The sequence below is a fragment of the Molossus molossus genome, unplaced genomic scaffold (genome assembly GCF_014108415.1).
Source record: "Molossus molossus isolate mMolMol1 unplaced genomic scaffold, mMolMol1.p scaffold_m16_p_11, whole genome shotgun sequence".
Taxonomy (NCBI): domain Eukaryota; kingdom Metazoa; phylum Chordata; class Mammalia; order Chiroptera; family Molossidae; genus Molossus; species Molossus molossus.
The window spans coordinates 71,971,612-71,987,039 of NW_023425346.1; the positions used below are offsets into that span (position 1 = coordinate 71,971,612).

The 15,428-nt window shown below is 42.2% G+C and overlaps 1 protein-coding gene across 1 annotated transcript in view; it reads left to right on the forward strand.

The window, feature by feature from the left end:
• Positions 1 to 15,428, forward strand: part of PDE11A (phosphodiesterase 11A) — a 332,237-nt gene that overhangs the window by 266,046 nt on the left and 50,763 nt on the right. The window contains exons 14-15 of the mRNA XM_036253345.1: positions 3,235 to 3,325; positions 7,019 to 7,119. Of these exons, the coding sequence (XP_036109238.1) occupies positions 3,235 to 3,325; positions 7,019 to 7,119 (192 nt within the window). The remainder of the gene's footprint in view (positions 1 to 3,234; positions 3,326 to 7,018; positions 7,120 to 15,428) is intronic.

Below are 15,428 nucleotides of genomic sequence, written 5' to 3' on the forward strand. Positions count from 1 at the left end.
CCACCTCCCAACAATTCTCAATTTCCTAATTACCTCTCATAGTTTTCCTTTTTAAAGTTCCCTGTAAGCCGTGGCTGCACACTTCTGTTAAGTCTCCTTTCAAAGCCTATGCATGTCTTGGGAAGTTAGGAAGGTGCACTTCCTTCTGCACGCTTGTTTTTGGTCCCTGTGCAAAGTGCTGAATACCTGCAGGGACCAAATTTGTTGCTGTGACTTTTATTTTTAATAAGTTTCTCCTCAGTGTGCTGCCTGTCCAAAAAGGAAAAACTGGGGTGTGTTGGGATGACCTAGTCATTAATAGCATCATGAGTAAGCATGTGTATAAATATGCTTGTTTGTATGGAATCTAGAGACTCTTCTCTTCCTTTCTCCTTCTCTCTCCACACACCCTACACAAATACATATGTAATATTGTCACTATTAAAGTATGCGTGCCCCCAAACTATTTATATGATGGATATACTTACCATAGACAATAAAAACAAGGTGTGGTGTTAAAGTCAATTTATTCCATATGTGATTGATTTGGGCTGGGGTTTTTTTCATAGTCTATATGAAAAAGTAGAAGTATACCTTTACACAAAGTATATTACATGAAAGACATGGCCTCTTAAAAAAATGATTTTATAATCAAGTAAGATTGGTTAATACTGCATATTATGTTCCCCTCCTGCAGAATCACAATTTGTGTCACATTCTGGGAAATCCTATAATGAAGAAACAGTTTAACTTTTTCAACCCAGCATTTTCCAAATGTATTTGACCATAGCACTTTTTTTTATTTTATTTCTGCCCATAATGCCATTTAACATTCCAAAAAGCTCATATTTTGTAGAATACATTTTGATAAAGTTTATCCTAATACACTTCATTTTGTTAATAACGTTATTATAAAATATGTTAACACACTTATTACTATCAACTTTCCAGTTTTTACTATAATCTTTAGACATATCACTACAAGTTTATTAGCCAAGCAGCTAAATTTTTTTAATCCTCACCTGAGGACGTTTTTCCATTTTTGTTCAGATGGAGTGGGGAGGAGAGAGAGGAAGAGAGAGAGACAGAGAGAAACATTGATGTGATAGAGCCACATCGACTGGTTGCCTCCTGCATGACCCAACCAGGGCCGGGGACAAACTGCAATCGAGGTACGTGCCCTTGATCAAAATCGAACCCGCTACTCATTGGTCCGCAAGCCGACACTCTAACCACTGAGCCAAACCAGCCAGGGCACAGCTAATATTTTTTAAGCCCCTGTTCCATGCTAAGCATTCAGAAGTATCCTAGAATTTCAAAGGCCAAGACAAATGTAGCCAAAACACAATACATTACGCTTTTTGAAAAATGTATTTTCATAAAAAGGAACTCTATGCCAAAAAATAATATCTAGCATTAAATATTAATCACTGATTACTAAGATTAGCCTAACATTCACTTATTAAATGATATAGATTAAGGCAAGATTTAAAGAAATAGCACACCTGATTAAAATATAGTACCCTCTTTACTAACCTTATTCATAATATTCCCTACAGAACTTAACTCTGCTGGGTTTTTGTTTCCAACATGTGGTCACTGAGTCTTTCCAAGGGCCCCTGCAGTGGCAATGGTCTTGGACTGCCCCACACTAGAGGTGGAGGGCAGCTTATGACCTAAATCCTTCACATTGCACTTAGATGCAGTCTTTGCTGCTTTCACCAGCAGGGCAGACTGGGGGCCAACAATTTCCTGTGTTTCCAAGTTAAGGCCACATTGCCCTTTAAACGTCCAACACCTTTCAATGAGCAAGAAAGAACACAAGGACCTGGGCGGGTCCTCAACCAAATCCTATGACTGCGCTTTAAACCCTACATGTGGAATCTAATGAACAAAATAAACTAATAAATTGGAGACAGACTCATAGATACAAAGAACAGACTGACAGCTGTCAGAGGGGAGGGAGGTGTGGGCTGCAAGAGAAGGATGACGGGATTAATCAATGAAAGAAAAGAAAGACTCATAGACTCTTACAACAGTATAGTGACCGCCAGAGGGAAGGGGGGCATGGGGTTAGTGGGAGAGGGTAAAGGGGATACATGGTGATGGGAGACTTAACCTGGGGTAGAGGACACACAATACAGTATACAGATGATGTGTTGTAAAATTGTATACCTGAAACATATATAATTTTCTTAACCAACTTTACTCCAATAAATTTAATTGAAAAATCAAAAAAATCAAAATACAATAAACCCTAGAATTCTCAGGATCTCTCTTGACTCCGAAGATGCTCTAAATCCAACTCCAAAAGAATTGAAAATGAACACACTTGAATGTTTAAATGAACACTGGGCCAAAACTGAGATTGTTGAGGAATGGGTCGTTCTCCATATGCAAAACTTAAAGATGGTTCAAAATAATCCTTTCAATATCAATGTACATTTTTACTTACAATGGAAATATCTTTGTTTTAATTAAACTAATAGTTAATATAGACTACAATCTACTATATGCCAGGCACTTTCAAATATTTCATTGTATTCTCATAAATAACAGGGGAGGTAGATAGTCTTAGCATAATTTTAGAGATGTAGGAACTGAGTGTTCATGTGATCAAGTAACTGCCCAAAGCTATTACCAAGAGCTGAGCTCTGACTCCAAATCCAGGGAAACTTCCAGCATTCTACACTGAGATATCAGCATGACTATGGGCTGAAAAACCATAGCATAAGCTTGTCAACCTTACACATGAAGTAGAGTAAATGCAAAGTCTTCTCCCATAGAGAGTCAAATACATTTGGTGTGAGACGATTGTTCTGATACTCGGAAGCTGTGTAAGATTTGGTTCATGAAGTCCATGCTCATCCCCAAAGCCGGAAATGATGTCTCTTGTCCTCAGAACACCCAAAGCACTTTGCTTGGACCCGGAGCCCTTTCTGTGGTATTTCTGTTGTGTGCTGCATGCCTTATTTCCCCTGTGACCACATCACATCTCCCTTACAACTCTGTAAATATCTTAGAGTCACGGACTGTGTCTACTCACTGTTGTATCCACAGCACCTAGGCTAACACATAGACGGTTCCCGAAGAGTTTACTTAATAGATTAGTGAACTACACAAGCAGTTACCTGTGAATGTACCTGCTCACAGCCCTTGCCAAAGCAGGAAAAGCAGTCTGATCCAAAGAGCTGGGGCAGAGGAATTGTTGACACATCAAGGGCCCTGGTCACTGACCCTTCTGTCCTCTTCCAGGAGCGGCTCTGCCCTGGCCCAACTCTATGGAACCTCTGCTACCTTGGAGCACCACCATTTCAACCACGCCGTGATGATCCTTCAGAGTGAGGTAGGACCTTTCGTTCTGCTCCTCCGCCGACAGAGAACCAGTGAAATGATGTTTCGCCCTCTCTTTGCAGTTTCACAGGTAGACACAGAGGAGTGGAACAAGTTTTTTAAGCCAAGGTGTTAGACCGTTTGGCTGGCTTTTATCATTTATTTAGATGCCTGACCCAGGACCTTGTTCAAATGTTTCCCAAGATGATTTATTTGGGTTTCATTCTTGGTTTGGAGGCTTTTCCCATTCACTCAGCAGAGGAGACTGCCCGGAGCTTGTCTTGACTTTCTCAGGGGGACAGACGCCTGTAACACAGGGACGTGACCCAAACAGTGAGTGGCCCAACCTTTTTGTGAAATCCAAAGCCACTTTAAAAGAAGCAGGGTGAGAAAGTTACACTTTATCAGCACAGTTGAGACATCTATAAAAAATAAAAACTTAAATTTGCCAGGAGGACCAGTTTGAGAGTAAGAACTGCAGCTGAACGTGAGACCAGCCAAGGCCCCAGGCCCGCTTCGCTGCACACGGCACCGCAGGACTCGGGGTGCTTTTCCACGTCTGGCCCCCAGGGGCACAACCCCGTACTGACTCTGGCCGAGGCGCGGAAGAGTTTGAAATCGCCAGGAAAGGATCTGGTTAATTTTCTGCAGGCGTACAGACTTTTTTTTTTTTTTTGAGGCCAAGAAGGGATCATCTGTTTCCCATTATTTGTCAGTTCTCTAGCTGTGCCATTAATTATTATTATTATCATCATTAAGGCCCTGCTTTGCTGGAATAGCATCATTAAATATGGAGGTATTTTTTCCCTCCAGCCCATCTTGAGAAAGCGTGTCTTTTGTAATATGACGAAGGCCTCGTTGGGCCCAGTAAGGGAGAGTCAGCAGTGCGGCTGGGGAAGGGCGACCACTAGGGGGAGTGTTTTCAGTTGGGAAGGAAACATCCAGGGCTAGGCTCTCAGTACCTGCATCCCGGCATCTGTGGCTCAGTAACATCGCTCTGAAAGCCATGTTTTAGCTGAGTACTATGGCAAGTAGGGAAGCAGGAACCTGGGTTCAGGCTATCTTTTCTGCACTAGTAATGGTAGGGGTTCACTCCTCAAACCCCAGGAATGCCTATCTTTGTAATAACTGGGATTATAAACAGGATGTCAGAGTGTCCTTGAAAGGTCATTTGTTTGTTTGTTTGGGGAATCAAACCCCACTATCTCAGCCCTGTCTTCACACCAATAGAAGGCCTAGGCTGCCCTTCGCTCAGGACTCTGTGAAGAACGAGAACAACAGTAGCATCATCAGGTAGTGAGCAGTGGGTGCATGCAGGCCCTGCCTGGGGCTTCCCCCACATGCCCTCCTGTCCTGACCGTCAGAAAGGGCAGAAATGCAGAGGTCGTTGTCGCCCCTTCCCCAGTGACACAGAGACATAGGCAGTTAGACGGCCTGACAGAAGTTACCCCAGACCTCTCCCCCTCCGCACGGTTCTCTTTCCATCAGTACCACCCTTGTCCCTAAACAAATGGAAGCAGTATTTCAGGGAGACAGATCTATTGCAGGGACCCAAATCTATTTCAGGGACCAAACTCTTGAAGCACTGAAGAAAGCCAATTTGCATATAAACAATACACTGATGATAAATTAACTTTTTTTTTTTATTAATATGAAAGCTGATCTGGCCAGCTTTGTCACTCTGTTAGCTGTAAACTGTGCCTTTAAAAGTAGTAAAATGCACTCACAAAATAATCCAGATCTTCACATTTAGACCAGCTTTCTCCTGGACGTCACATGAATTTTACTGTAACTAGGTCCTAACAGCTATGCAGGCAGACCTCAGAGATGCCACGGGTTCTGTTCCAGACCACCGCAGTAAGGCGAGTCATAATCTTTTAGCTGGTGGAGGGTCTTGCCTTCAGTTTGTAAAAAAAATGCAACATCTGTGAAGCAAAGCACAATGAACGGAGTGGCTGTGCTTCTTCCACTGGGGGAGGCTGGGCGCGGGCTGGATCCTGGTGACTGCCCGTCCACAGCTTCCAACCACCTCTGCCCAGGCCCCAGGATCCATCCACGGGGCAAGGCTCGGGCAAAGAAACCCAGGCGGAATTATGGCATGGCATTCCTCTAGTTATTTGTCTTCTTCCTAATGGCTGAATTAAGGGTCTGGAAGAGTTCATTTGAAAATTATTATTAATATTGGACCTGGTCCCATGTGGAACCAATATACTCTAGTCTTTAAGAGTGGCGGGTTCACCCAACGAGATAAATTAACTCAGGGGAGCAGATTATCATCCGGTGCCTGGTAGGCGATAATTTACTAATTGATATTCTGGTTCCCGAAAGAATTAATTGACCTCTCGTTGGAGAATAGTTTATTCTCGGGCAGGCATTTCTCCCCCTTCCTTCCGCGCCACCTCTGGCTCTCCGCGCTGGGTTAGAACTCGCCCAGTTCCTGGGCCCCAGGTTTCATGCTGAGAAACCCTGACAAATGACAAGTCCTGACTTTCAAAGCAAATTAAGTGGATTGTCAGTCACTTTACAAAAGGATTTTCCACTTCACTAAAAACACCGTAGAGCTGCCAGTGTAGCTAAAACATGTTTTGATGACATGTGCTTTGCAAAGGTATGGAGATACAGATGTGTTTGCAAGTTTTCCTAGGTAAAATTCATCTTTACAGTCCTAAGAACTATATAGGCCAAGAACAGTATCAAATACTTTCTGACCACTCCGGAATTAGGTACTGAGTTTAATCTGCCACACGCTCCTCAAGATGGATCTCCACAGTTAACACAGGGCTTCTCAGCTCCAGCCATTCGGACGTTTGGGCCAGGTGCGTCTCTGTTGTGAGCCATCCTGTGCATTGTAGGGCATTTAGCAGCATCCCTGACCTCTACTCACTAGATGCCAGTAGCACCCCTCACCAGTGTGACGGTCAAAAATGGCTCTAAACATTGCCAGGTGCTCCCGTTGCCCAAATCACCCCAGTGAAGAGCCACTGGTCTAATGTGTTTTCTCCTCCTTGAGGTCATTTGTTGCCAAAGCAAGTACTTCCAAAATGCCAACTTACATCTTAAAATAGTGAAATTGTATTTATTTTAGAGTCATCAAGATTCTGAAATGTTTTTGTTAACTTGTGCATTCAGTAATTCCACAGGAAATGGGTAGTCAGATGGAGTTGTTGGCCCAAATATACCCATAGTAAGACAAGGTCAAACATTTTTCAAAGTTTGCTCTTTAAGACTATACATAATCCTCCTCAAAAATGATTGTGCTGCCCTGGCCGGTTTGGCTCAGCGGTTAGAGCGTCGGCCTGCGGTCCGGAGAGACCCGGGTTCGGTTCCCGCTAAGGGCACGTACTTTGGTTGCAGTTTGTCCCCGGCCCTGGTTGGTCATGCGGGTGGCAGCCACTCGATGTGTCCCTTCACGTCGATGTTTCTCTCTCTCTCTCCCTTCCTCTCTCTCCCTCCCACTCTATCTGTACAAAAAAAAATGGAAAAATATCCTCGGGTGAGGATAAAAAAAAAAAAAAAAAAATGATTGTGCTTTCTGGCTTTGCTGTGTTTGCCAGGGAATATGTTTGTATTTATGCAAAATTTTGTTAAGCTTTTTACGAAATGGTTTTATTATGCATATCTATCTATCTATGAAAACATATAATCAACGACTCAAATTTAATGGGTTTGTTTTGTGTGTGTGTGACTTTTTACTTTCTCATTACAGGGTCACAATATCTTTGCTAATTTGTCCTCCAAGGAATATAGTGACCTCATGCAGCTTCTGAAGCAGTCAATATTGGCAACAGACATCACGCTATACTTCGAGTAGGTATTGGCATTTGATCTATTTGACAAATGGATATCTACAGTCTCATCCTGTAATTAATTTTCAGGCCCTGCTGCTCTAGCACTGATATCAATGTGTAAATGAGCTAAACTACTTACTGTTGTTTTCCCCTCATCTAAATGAACTTGATTAAGGTAGTGTCTACAAGACAAGAAAACCAGAGCAGCAATCATGAGACTTATAGCTTCTTCATTTTTACGATCCTCGTGTGGGACTCTCAGTCTGAAACTAAGTGATGGCCATTTTTATTTTCAAGACGAAGATTGCTATTTTAGACTATTATTTCTCTTCAGATCTATAATGGCATTGCTGATGTTAATGAAAAAGATTTGCTGCTGAAAGGCTGACTAGAAATCAAGCCTCCATTCCTTGCCTCTCCTCTACCTCTCTCTCTTTAAAAAAGCTGTCCCCCTTTTCCTCCACTGTAGGCCTCCATCTGAGCTGGAAATTCCAGCCAACTCATTTCCTTCAGCACCTGCTCCGTCAGGTGCCACCTCTTCCAGAGCTTGGTGATCTCTTCCTTTGCTGATATGCAGTTTTTTTCTTAAAGACCAAACAACTGCCCTTCTTCAAAGATTCTTCCACTTGACCCTTGGAGATCTTGCATTGTTTTTCCATTTACCTTTCTTTTACTGCCGACCTTTTAAAATAAATGGAGCACATTAGTACCTTCCCCCCCTACCACCGATTTTCACCTTCAAGGGCAGTGTCCACCTTCACATTCTATCAAAGTTATAGTTTCAGAAGTCACAGAGACTTCTTTGTCCCCAAATTCAATGGCCTTCATTCATTTCTGATATTTTGTGGCTTCTTTGAGAAATCTGAAGATGTAATGACTTCTCAATGTCGGTTTCTGCTCTCTTTTCTTCCCCAGCATCCAGCTTTCTTTCTCTCGCCTATTGGGGATCCTTTCTAGGTTTCTTTTCTCCTTGCTCCTTTGGATGAGTTCTTGAACCCATGTTCCTTCTTTCTCTACTCTATTCAGATTCACTCCCCTGGTTTTATCTCTGTAATACATTTATATTATAGAAAATTCTGAAATTCTTCACTCCACCCCTTCGTCACATTCTAGACATGTATCTCCAACTTCCATCTCAAAAGCCTCTAGGGGCGTCATTGCTTTCAAGGCAAACTTTTTTCATTCCTGTCTTCCACTTCTCTCCTACATGATCTGTCTTCTCCCAGACTGGTCTGCATGTTACCCTTTGAAAACACCTTATGCGGCGCCCCTGTACCCCAATCATATTACTGTTCCTACATGGAATCCCAGCCCTCTGCTTCCCCACCTGGCTCAACTGTCCCTTAAGGTTCATCTCATCTACCACCTTTTCCAGGAATCATGTGTCACTCCCTTCTAGATCTTATTGCACGTTGGCATTGTATCAGTTAGAATTAGATTCAATTATAAGGGGAAAACAAACAAACAAAATAACAGTGGCTTACTTCTCCATCACATAGAAGAGTTTGGAGATAAGCCATCTGCAGCTGGTAGAGTAACCACACTAAGTCATCAGGGACCCAGGCTACTCTGTCTTTCTGGGCCACCACCTTCAACACATGCTTTTACCTTAGTGCTAAACAGCTCCTCAGTGTCCACCCACAGCCAGCTTGCAGAAAGAAGGACGGGATGAAAAAAAAGGGGCCCAAAAGGTGATGCAAGTTATCTTTTAAGAGAGTTTGCTTTTAAGGAAACTCCACATAGCACTTCCACTTACATTTCATCGGTCAGAATTTAGTCATTTGGTCATACCTAGGTTGAAGGAAGGTTGGATAGCAAGCCATTATTCTGGTACAGTCATGTGCTGCATGACAGCATGTTGGTCACCAACGGACGGCATGTATGACTGTGGTGTGCCACGTAGGCAGCTGTGCACCACCTAGGTGTGAGTTAGTGCACTCTGTGATGTTCACATGATGATGGAATCGCCTAATGACACATTTCTCAGAAGGGATCTCTGTTGTTAAGCAACACATGACTGTAATCAATGCCTCACTAAAAACTAGGGGTTCTATAACCAAGAAAGAAAGGGAGGAGAGATGTTGGAGTAGACTACTGACGGTTTTTGCCACACATATTGATTGTTGGCCTCTGCTGAATGTGTTATTACATAGAAATAGCGGAAGGAGTACAGGCTTTGGAATTACTGGTCTGGATTTAAGTGTTATTCTGGCATTCTAATTAAACCTGGTGTAATGAGCCCAAGTGTCAATGGCTTTTTCTTCCTGAAACTTGACTGAAGTGGCAAATAAATTTAACAAGAAAAAAAGAATAAATCTGCAAGAGAGAGTGGGCACATGACAACTGGTAAGAAATATCAATGCATGTGTGGAAGTGGAAGCCAGCTGATGAATGTAACTGATCTAGCAGAGTAGAGCGCAAAGTAGGACCCGTGACAGCTCTGAGAAGCAAGCCAGTTTGCCCTGCAGAACCTCACTTGGGGCTTAGAGACAAAAGTGCTGTGAAAGTGGATTTGACACTCAAAGCTTAAGACAGTGATTACTAGAAAGTCAGTTTACAGAAAGCGTGGAGCCCATGAAGTCTTCCATAAGCAGAACCAGATAACTCCCTTTCCCCTGTACTTGGAGAAGGCCAGAGGTTTATTCTCTGGAGAAATGAAAGAAAGAACTCTGGACTGGGAAAAGTGGAAGGTACAAATGAGACGCAAAGCTCAGAAGAGGGGATGAAATAAAATGGAAGAAGTTTCTGCATTAAAAACTCATAGGCCCTAGTCCCAGCACCAGAAGCTAGAAGTCTGCAAGCTGCACACTCAGGGTTGTCAGATTTAGCAAATAGAAATACAAAAAGTCCAGTTAAATTTGCATTTCAGATAAACAATGAATCATTTTTAGTATAAATATGTCCAATGCAATGTACGTGTGGGACACACAAACTCCAACTCAGCCTTTTAATGTCTTGCTTTTGCATACAAATGGATAACAAGGATCACACAACATTGATTAAAGTCTCCAGTATGAAACACAGAGGCTAAAATAAAATAAAAATAGAATCAGAGAAAACAAGGAGGGGAAAAAAAAAAACTATGGATAATATCCTTAGGGAATATTACATCCATGAAACAAGAACAGGATGCTGGAGGAGGAGGAGGAGGAGGAGGAGGAGGAGGAGGAGGAGGAGGAGGAGGAGAAGAAGAAGAAGGAGAAGAAGAAGAAGAAGAAGAAGAAGAAGAAGAAGAAGAAGAAGAAGAAGAAGAAGAAGAAGAAGAAGAAGAAACAATCATAGAAAAAGACAAAGCTCTTGGAAATTAAAAACATAATGGCCAAAATAAAAAATCAAATGAAAGCAGTGGGAAATACAAAAGATAATAAGGCAGCAATATTGAAAATAGTGCTTTATTTTATTACACAGTTTAACCTTGAATTACACAGGTTTCAACAGCACAGGTCCACTTATACAGACTTTTTTTCAATAAATACACTCAGCTCTTTGCATATGAGGGATTCACACCTCCAGATTCAACCAATTGTGGATTTAAAATAGTATTTTCAGTCCTCTGCACATACAGAGGGCCTACTGTATACATTGTTTGACACCATTTTATATAAAAGACTTTATATAAAAATCTGCAGAGGTTGCCCTGGCCAGTTTGGCTCAGCAGTTAGAGCGTCGGCCTGTGAACCAGAGAGTCCCGGGTTTGGTTCCCGCTAAGGGCATGTACCTCAGTTGCAGTTTGTCCCCAGCCCCAGTTGGGGTCCTGTGGGTGGCAACCAGTCAATGTGTCTCTCTCACATGGATGTTTCTTTCTCTCTCTCTTTCCCCTCTCTCCCTCCTGCTCTATCTGAAGATACATGCAAAAATGTCCTCAGGTGAGGATAAAAAATAAATAAAAAATAATAAAAATCTGCAGATGTTCTGCACCAATCTCCCAAGGAGCAATGGAAGTTTTTGGAGAATCAAAAGTTATACACAGATTTTTGACTGTGTAGGGTTGGCACCCCTAACCCCCACATTATTCAAGGTTCAACTGTATGCTTTTTAGTATTGTTTGATTTGTTAACTATGTGCATGTATTACTTTAATCATTAATTTAAAAAATATATTTAAAAAATTAAAACCCCAGCTCTGCCACTGCCTAGCTGTGTGTCATCAGACAAATTATATACCTCTCTGAACCTTTTTCCTTCATGTGTAAAATGGAAATAATACCAATCTTATCTGTCTGATGTCTTGTAAATGTCTTATATGTCTTATAAATGGCTACATCTACAACCTTATTTGCTGTATAGCCTATTTATTTTCATGTTTCGTGGCTTTCATGCTTCACTTAACTATCATGATCTTCCTTCTTTTTCTGAATGGATGCTCCTTGATTTGGGATTTATGGAAGCCTATATCCCTTTAATGTTTTTATGTCCTGTCTCTGACACTTGCAAGATTTTATGTTATTTTTCTCAAAGTTGAAGCATTTTCCCAAGCCAAGTTTCCAAGTAACTTCTAAAGGAGAAAAAAAAAAAATCTCAACAGTTGGAGTCCATTTATCAAGCCCTGTTAGCGATGTGACGAATCACCAAGTGACTGCTGGAATGCAGTCAAGGAAGTGGTTGCAACTCGTTTTCTCATTACTCTGTTCTTATCTTAATGCTGCAGCCCTGCTAATGTTTGCTGACTCCCAAGGAAGCTGGCTGGTTCTCTTTTTGTCAGCGCTATTGTGTTTGAGGTTCTGAATAGCTGTTAGTTCTCTAATCTAGACCTTCAGGGGGCTGATTCACTTGCCTGTCTAAAGTTGCATTAAGGTGTTGCCATATTTTTAGCCAAAACAATCCCTAGGGTTAATGAGGGGGAAGAAACTACTATACACTGTCACCCAGATGCTTTTATTTCACAAATATATAGTACGGACCTGGAAGAGATGTTAGAAATGATGTAATCTTAGTCATCTTTCTCTTATAGTTCACATACTGAGCTCCAAAAGGATAAATAGTGTCGTTTGGGTCACACATAATTAGTGGATAAACTGGAACCCACACTTCACAAAAAATCTTGCAAGTGTCAGAGAGAGGAAAAGGCCTTCTCTTTCAGGGCCTTTTCCACAACCACTATATTCCTCCTCAAATGAAAAATCAAGAAAGACTTATCATTTGAATTGGGGTTAAATTACATGGCAATATTGACCTTCCAGCTGTACACTGATTGGTTTTAAAACAAAAACTGGCATGAGTTCCCCATGCCCTCTCCAAAGCAGAGCTGGAGACAAAGGCTGCAGGCAGGTGGTTTCGTTTTAGAAGTGACATCAGGAAAAGGAGTAGGGGCCTGGGTCAGTAAAACAAACAGCAAATAAGAAAGCTTTTGTAAGAACACAGACCCTTATTGGTCACCACTGTGGTCAACCAGGCTTGACCCTTTTAGGGACTGTCTGAAAAATCTCGAATGTTGCACCTCAAAATGATCCATCAGCCTCCACCTTCCATCAGCCAAGGTTATTCCATGGACGTTAACTCCCACGCTTCCTGGACATCCATGCTCGAAGGCTGGGAATTCCTACGGCAGCCAGTCCCACACGTGGAGTCAGAGCAGAGACAGGGCAGAAGGTAGGCTGGGGCTGCGGCTCTGGTGGCTGGAGCAGACAGGGCTGGAGAAAGGTGGGCCTAGAGCACGCGAGGCAGCCTGTGCGAAGCCTGGATTAGCACCGGTTCTTCTGCCCTGACTACTCAAATCCAAAGTCATGACGCAGTGGAGTCAACCAAAGAGGAAGCTCACTGCTTTCCTCCCCTGGGAAGGGAAAGCTGTCTGGAAAGAGCTGGGCTGTCAGGAGGAAGGTCCAGGCCTTCTGGAGAGGGATGTACGACTCATTCCTAGGGGCAGGATCTCCTATGATGCACCAACAGGGGAACATGTAAGATTCCTGGAAACGTGGGAACCCTTTAAAAATAACCACAAAAAAATTATACCTTTAGTTTCTAATGGTTTTAGGTGTCCTTAAGATTCTCTCCTGCAAATAACAGATAAAAGTGGAATTCACAAGTTTCAAAAACAAGACAAAACAAACAAACAAACAAGAAACTCAGTGTGAATTTCTAGGCTTCACAACCTAAGTCTGGGGGCTAATTCTTGAGTCTGATCTTTCAACTCACAGAAAAACGTTTCCAGTTTCCGCTGAGTGATTTTCTAAAAGTGATCTCTGTGCCTATGTCTAAGTCCCTGAGGGAACAAGGCCTTGATAATTAAATAGTAATTTTCAGCATCTCAAGCAGGAATTAGATATTTACACCTTGTCGATGACCAGCCATGTGACTTGGAGAGAGTCACCCACTTCATCTCCTTTTGCTTGTTCCCTTGTCAGCAGCATGGGGACAGGCACATCACCCACACCGATCCCCTCAGGTCCTTGTGGTGGTCAAGGGAGATTGCCTATCTGAAAGACATTCTGGTCATTTAAATAAGTAAGATTTAAATAATCTAAATAATTAATATTTAAATCATTTAAATTTGATAACTTGGTCATTTAAAACACTTCATAAAGAAAAGAATCATTCAGCCAGAAACTAAATAAAATTTCTATGGTAAAAGATGAAATCTGCTGGGGTCTGCAGAGAGCGAGAGATCCAAAATTACATGAGTTCAAGCATCAAAGGGAGTCACGAATGCCTCATACTGTCTGTCCGCATGCACGTCAACAAAGATGACCCGTGCAACAATTTCCACAACTTCCACACTAATAAAAATATGTCCTGAATGTTTACTTGGGAGCTTTCTGTACACATGATCCCATTTAATACTTCGAGCAGTCCCCTTAAAATAGGTAGCATGTTTGATCTCAAATACGCATGTGGAAACTGAGGTTTGGAGAGACCCAGTAAATTGCTCACAATGTTAAATGATGAAGCTGAGAGTAAAGCCAAGAAGTTGAAGCCAAACGTTTGAATGACTCTGCCATCTCTCTGCAGTTACACAACTGTGAGTTTGACAGTACTGAAGAGGAAACTGGGGCCAGTGCTGGGAACACTTAGGCACTGAGGGCGGCAGGAACCTGAATATGCCCACGTCCAAGCCCAGTTCCAAGAGCGTAGGCAGCAAGCCATAGCAATTCAACTGACTGCACTCCACCAGCAGACCGGGGCAGGGGCGGGGGCTCCAGGTTCGAGGTGCTCAGGAGCCGAGACTGCAATTAAAGTCTCCTTGCAGGGGAGTATCAGAAGCTGAAAATTCTGTACCTTTGATACAGTCCTCAAGGGTGTTGCCATCAGGTAGTAATTATAGTTTAGCATCGCTCCCCAACAGAGTGTGATCACATAACACTGTGTCTCTCGTCCACCTGCTCTGTGCCCAGCTCAGCTCGAGCATTATAGTGTCTCCCCACATGACCACTAGAAGGGGAGCTCCGCGAATGCAGACATCTGGAGCCCCAAAACCTGACACACTACCTGGTGTAACAAGTTCTCAAAATAGAAACTTTTTGATATTGAATTCTCAGATCAACTGCTAAGGTAGATATTGTTATCCCAGCCTACAGATAAGGACACCTAGGCTTAGAGAGGGTGGGAATGTTCCCAAAGTCATCAAATTGTCTGTGCTCAATCTCCATGCTACCTTGCCTCAGACCACTCTTTAAACCGAGAATGATCCAATAATTCAAAGTTGATCAATCAAATGGGTGCCCCATACCTTTTTGGTTGGCTTCCTCATTAATCAGACTAATCTGCAAGTTGAAATGTTTTGCATTTCCCTTTGTGTTCTACAAACATTCATCAACAATTATGGAAAATGCTCCATCTGATGGTTTCTTTGTCCTTGTCTTTCTGTAGGGAATAAGTAGAATTTCTCAAAAGCATCTGATAACGACAGCAAAATGTACTAACTTATCTAGGATTACTAGGAGTCATCCTTTGACTATCTTTTAAAAATTAGATTAATATCTTGAACAATTTATTTTTTTTAAATACAGTAAGAACCCAACAAATGTTTCTTTTCCTAAGCAGACAGGAATATTCATTCATTCAACAAATGTTATTAGGAGTCCACTATGTTCAGTTTTTTCAAGTTCCACAGCTGCCTGCTCTCAACTAGCCACTACATTGGAAAGGAAGAAGACAGACTGATGTGTAGTAAGGTGTGATGACTTACAGGGATTAACCCATTGCTCTTCCACAAACACTTGTATTTTAACAGAGCCTGATAAGTTAACCCACCAGAACAGCAGGCCTTGTAGCCAGTTGATGGAAGAAATATTGTGGTACTTCTGGGAGCATTTCAAAGCATCTTTACACATAATCATCTCCATTTTCCCATCCACCTGATATTGCAACTGTATAAAAAATGAGAAACTCATCC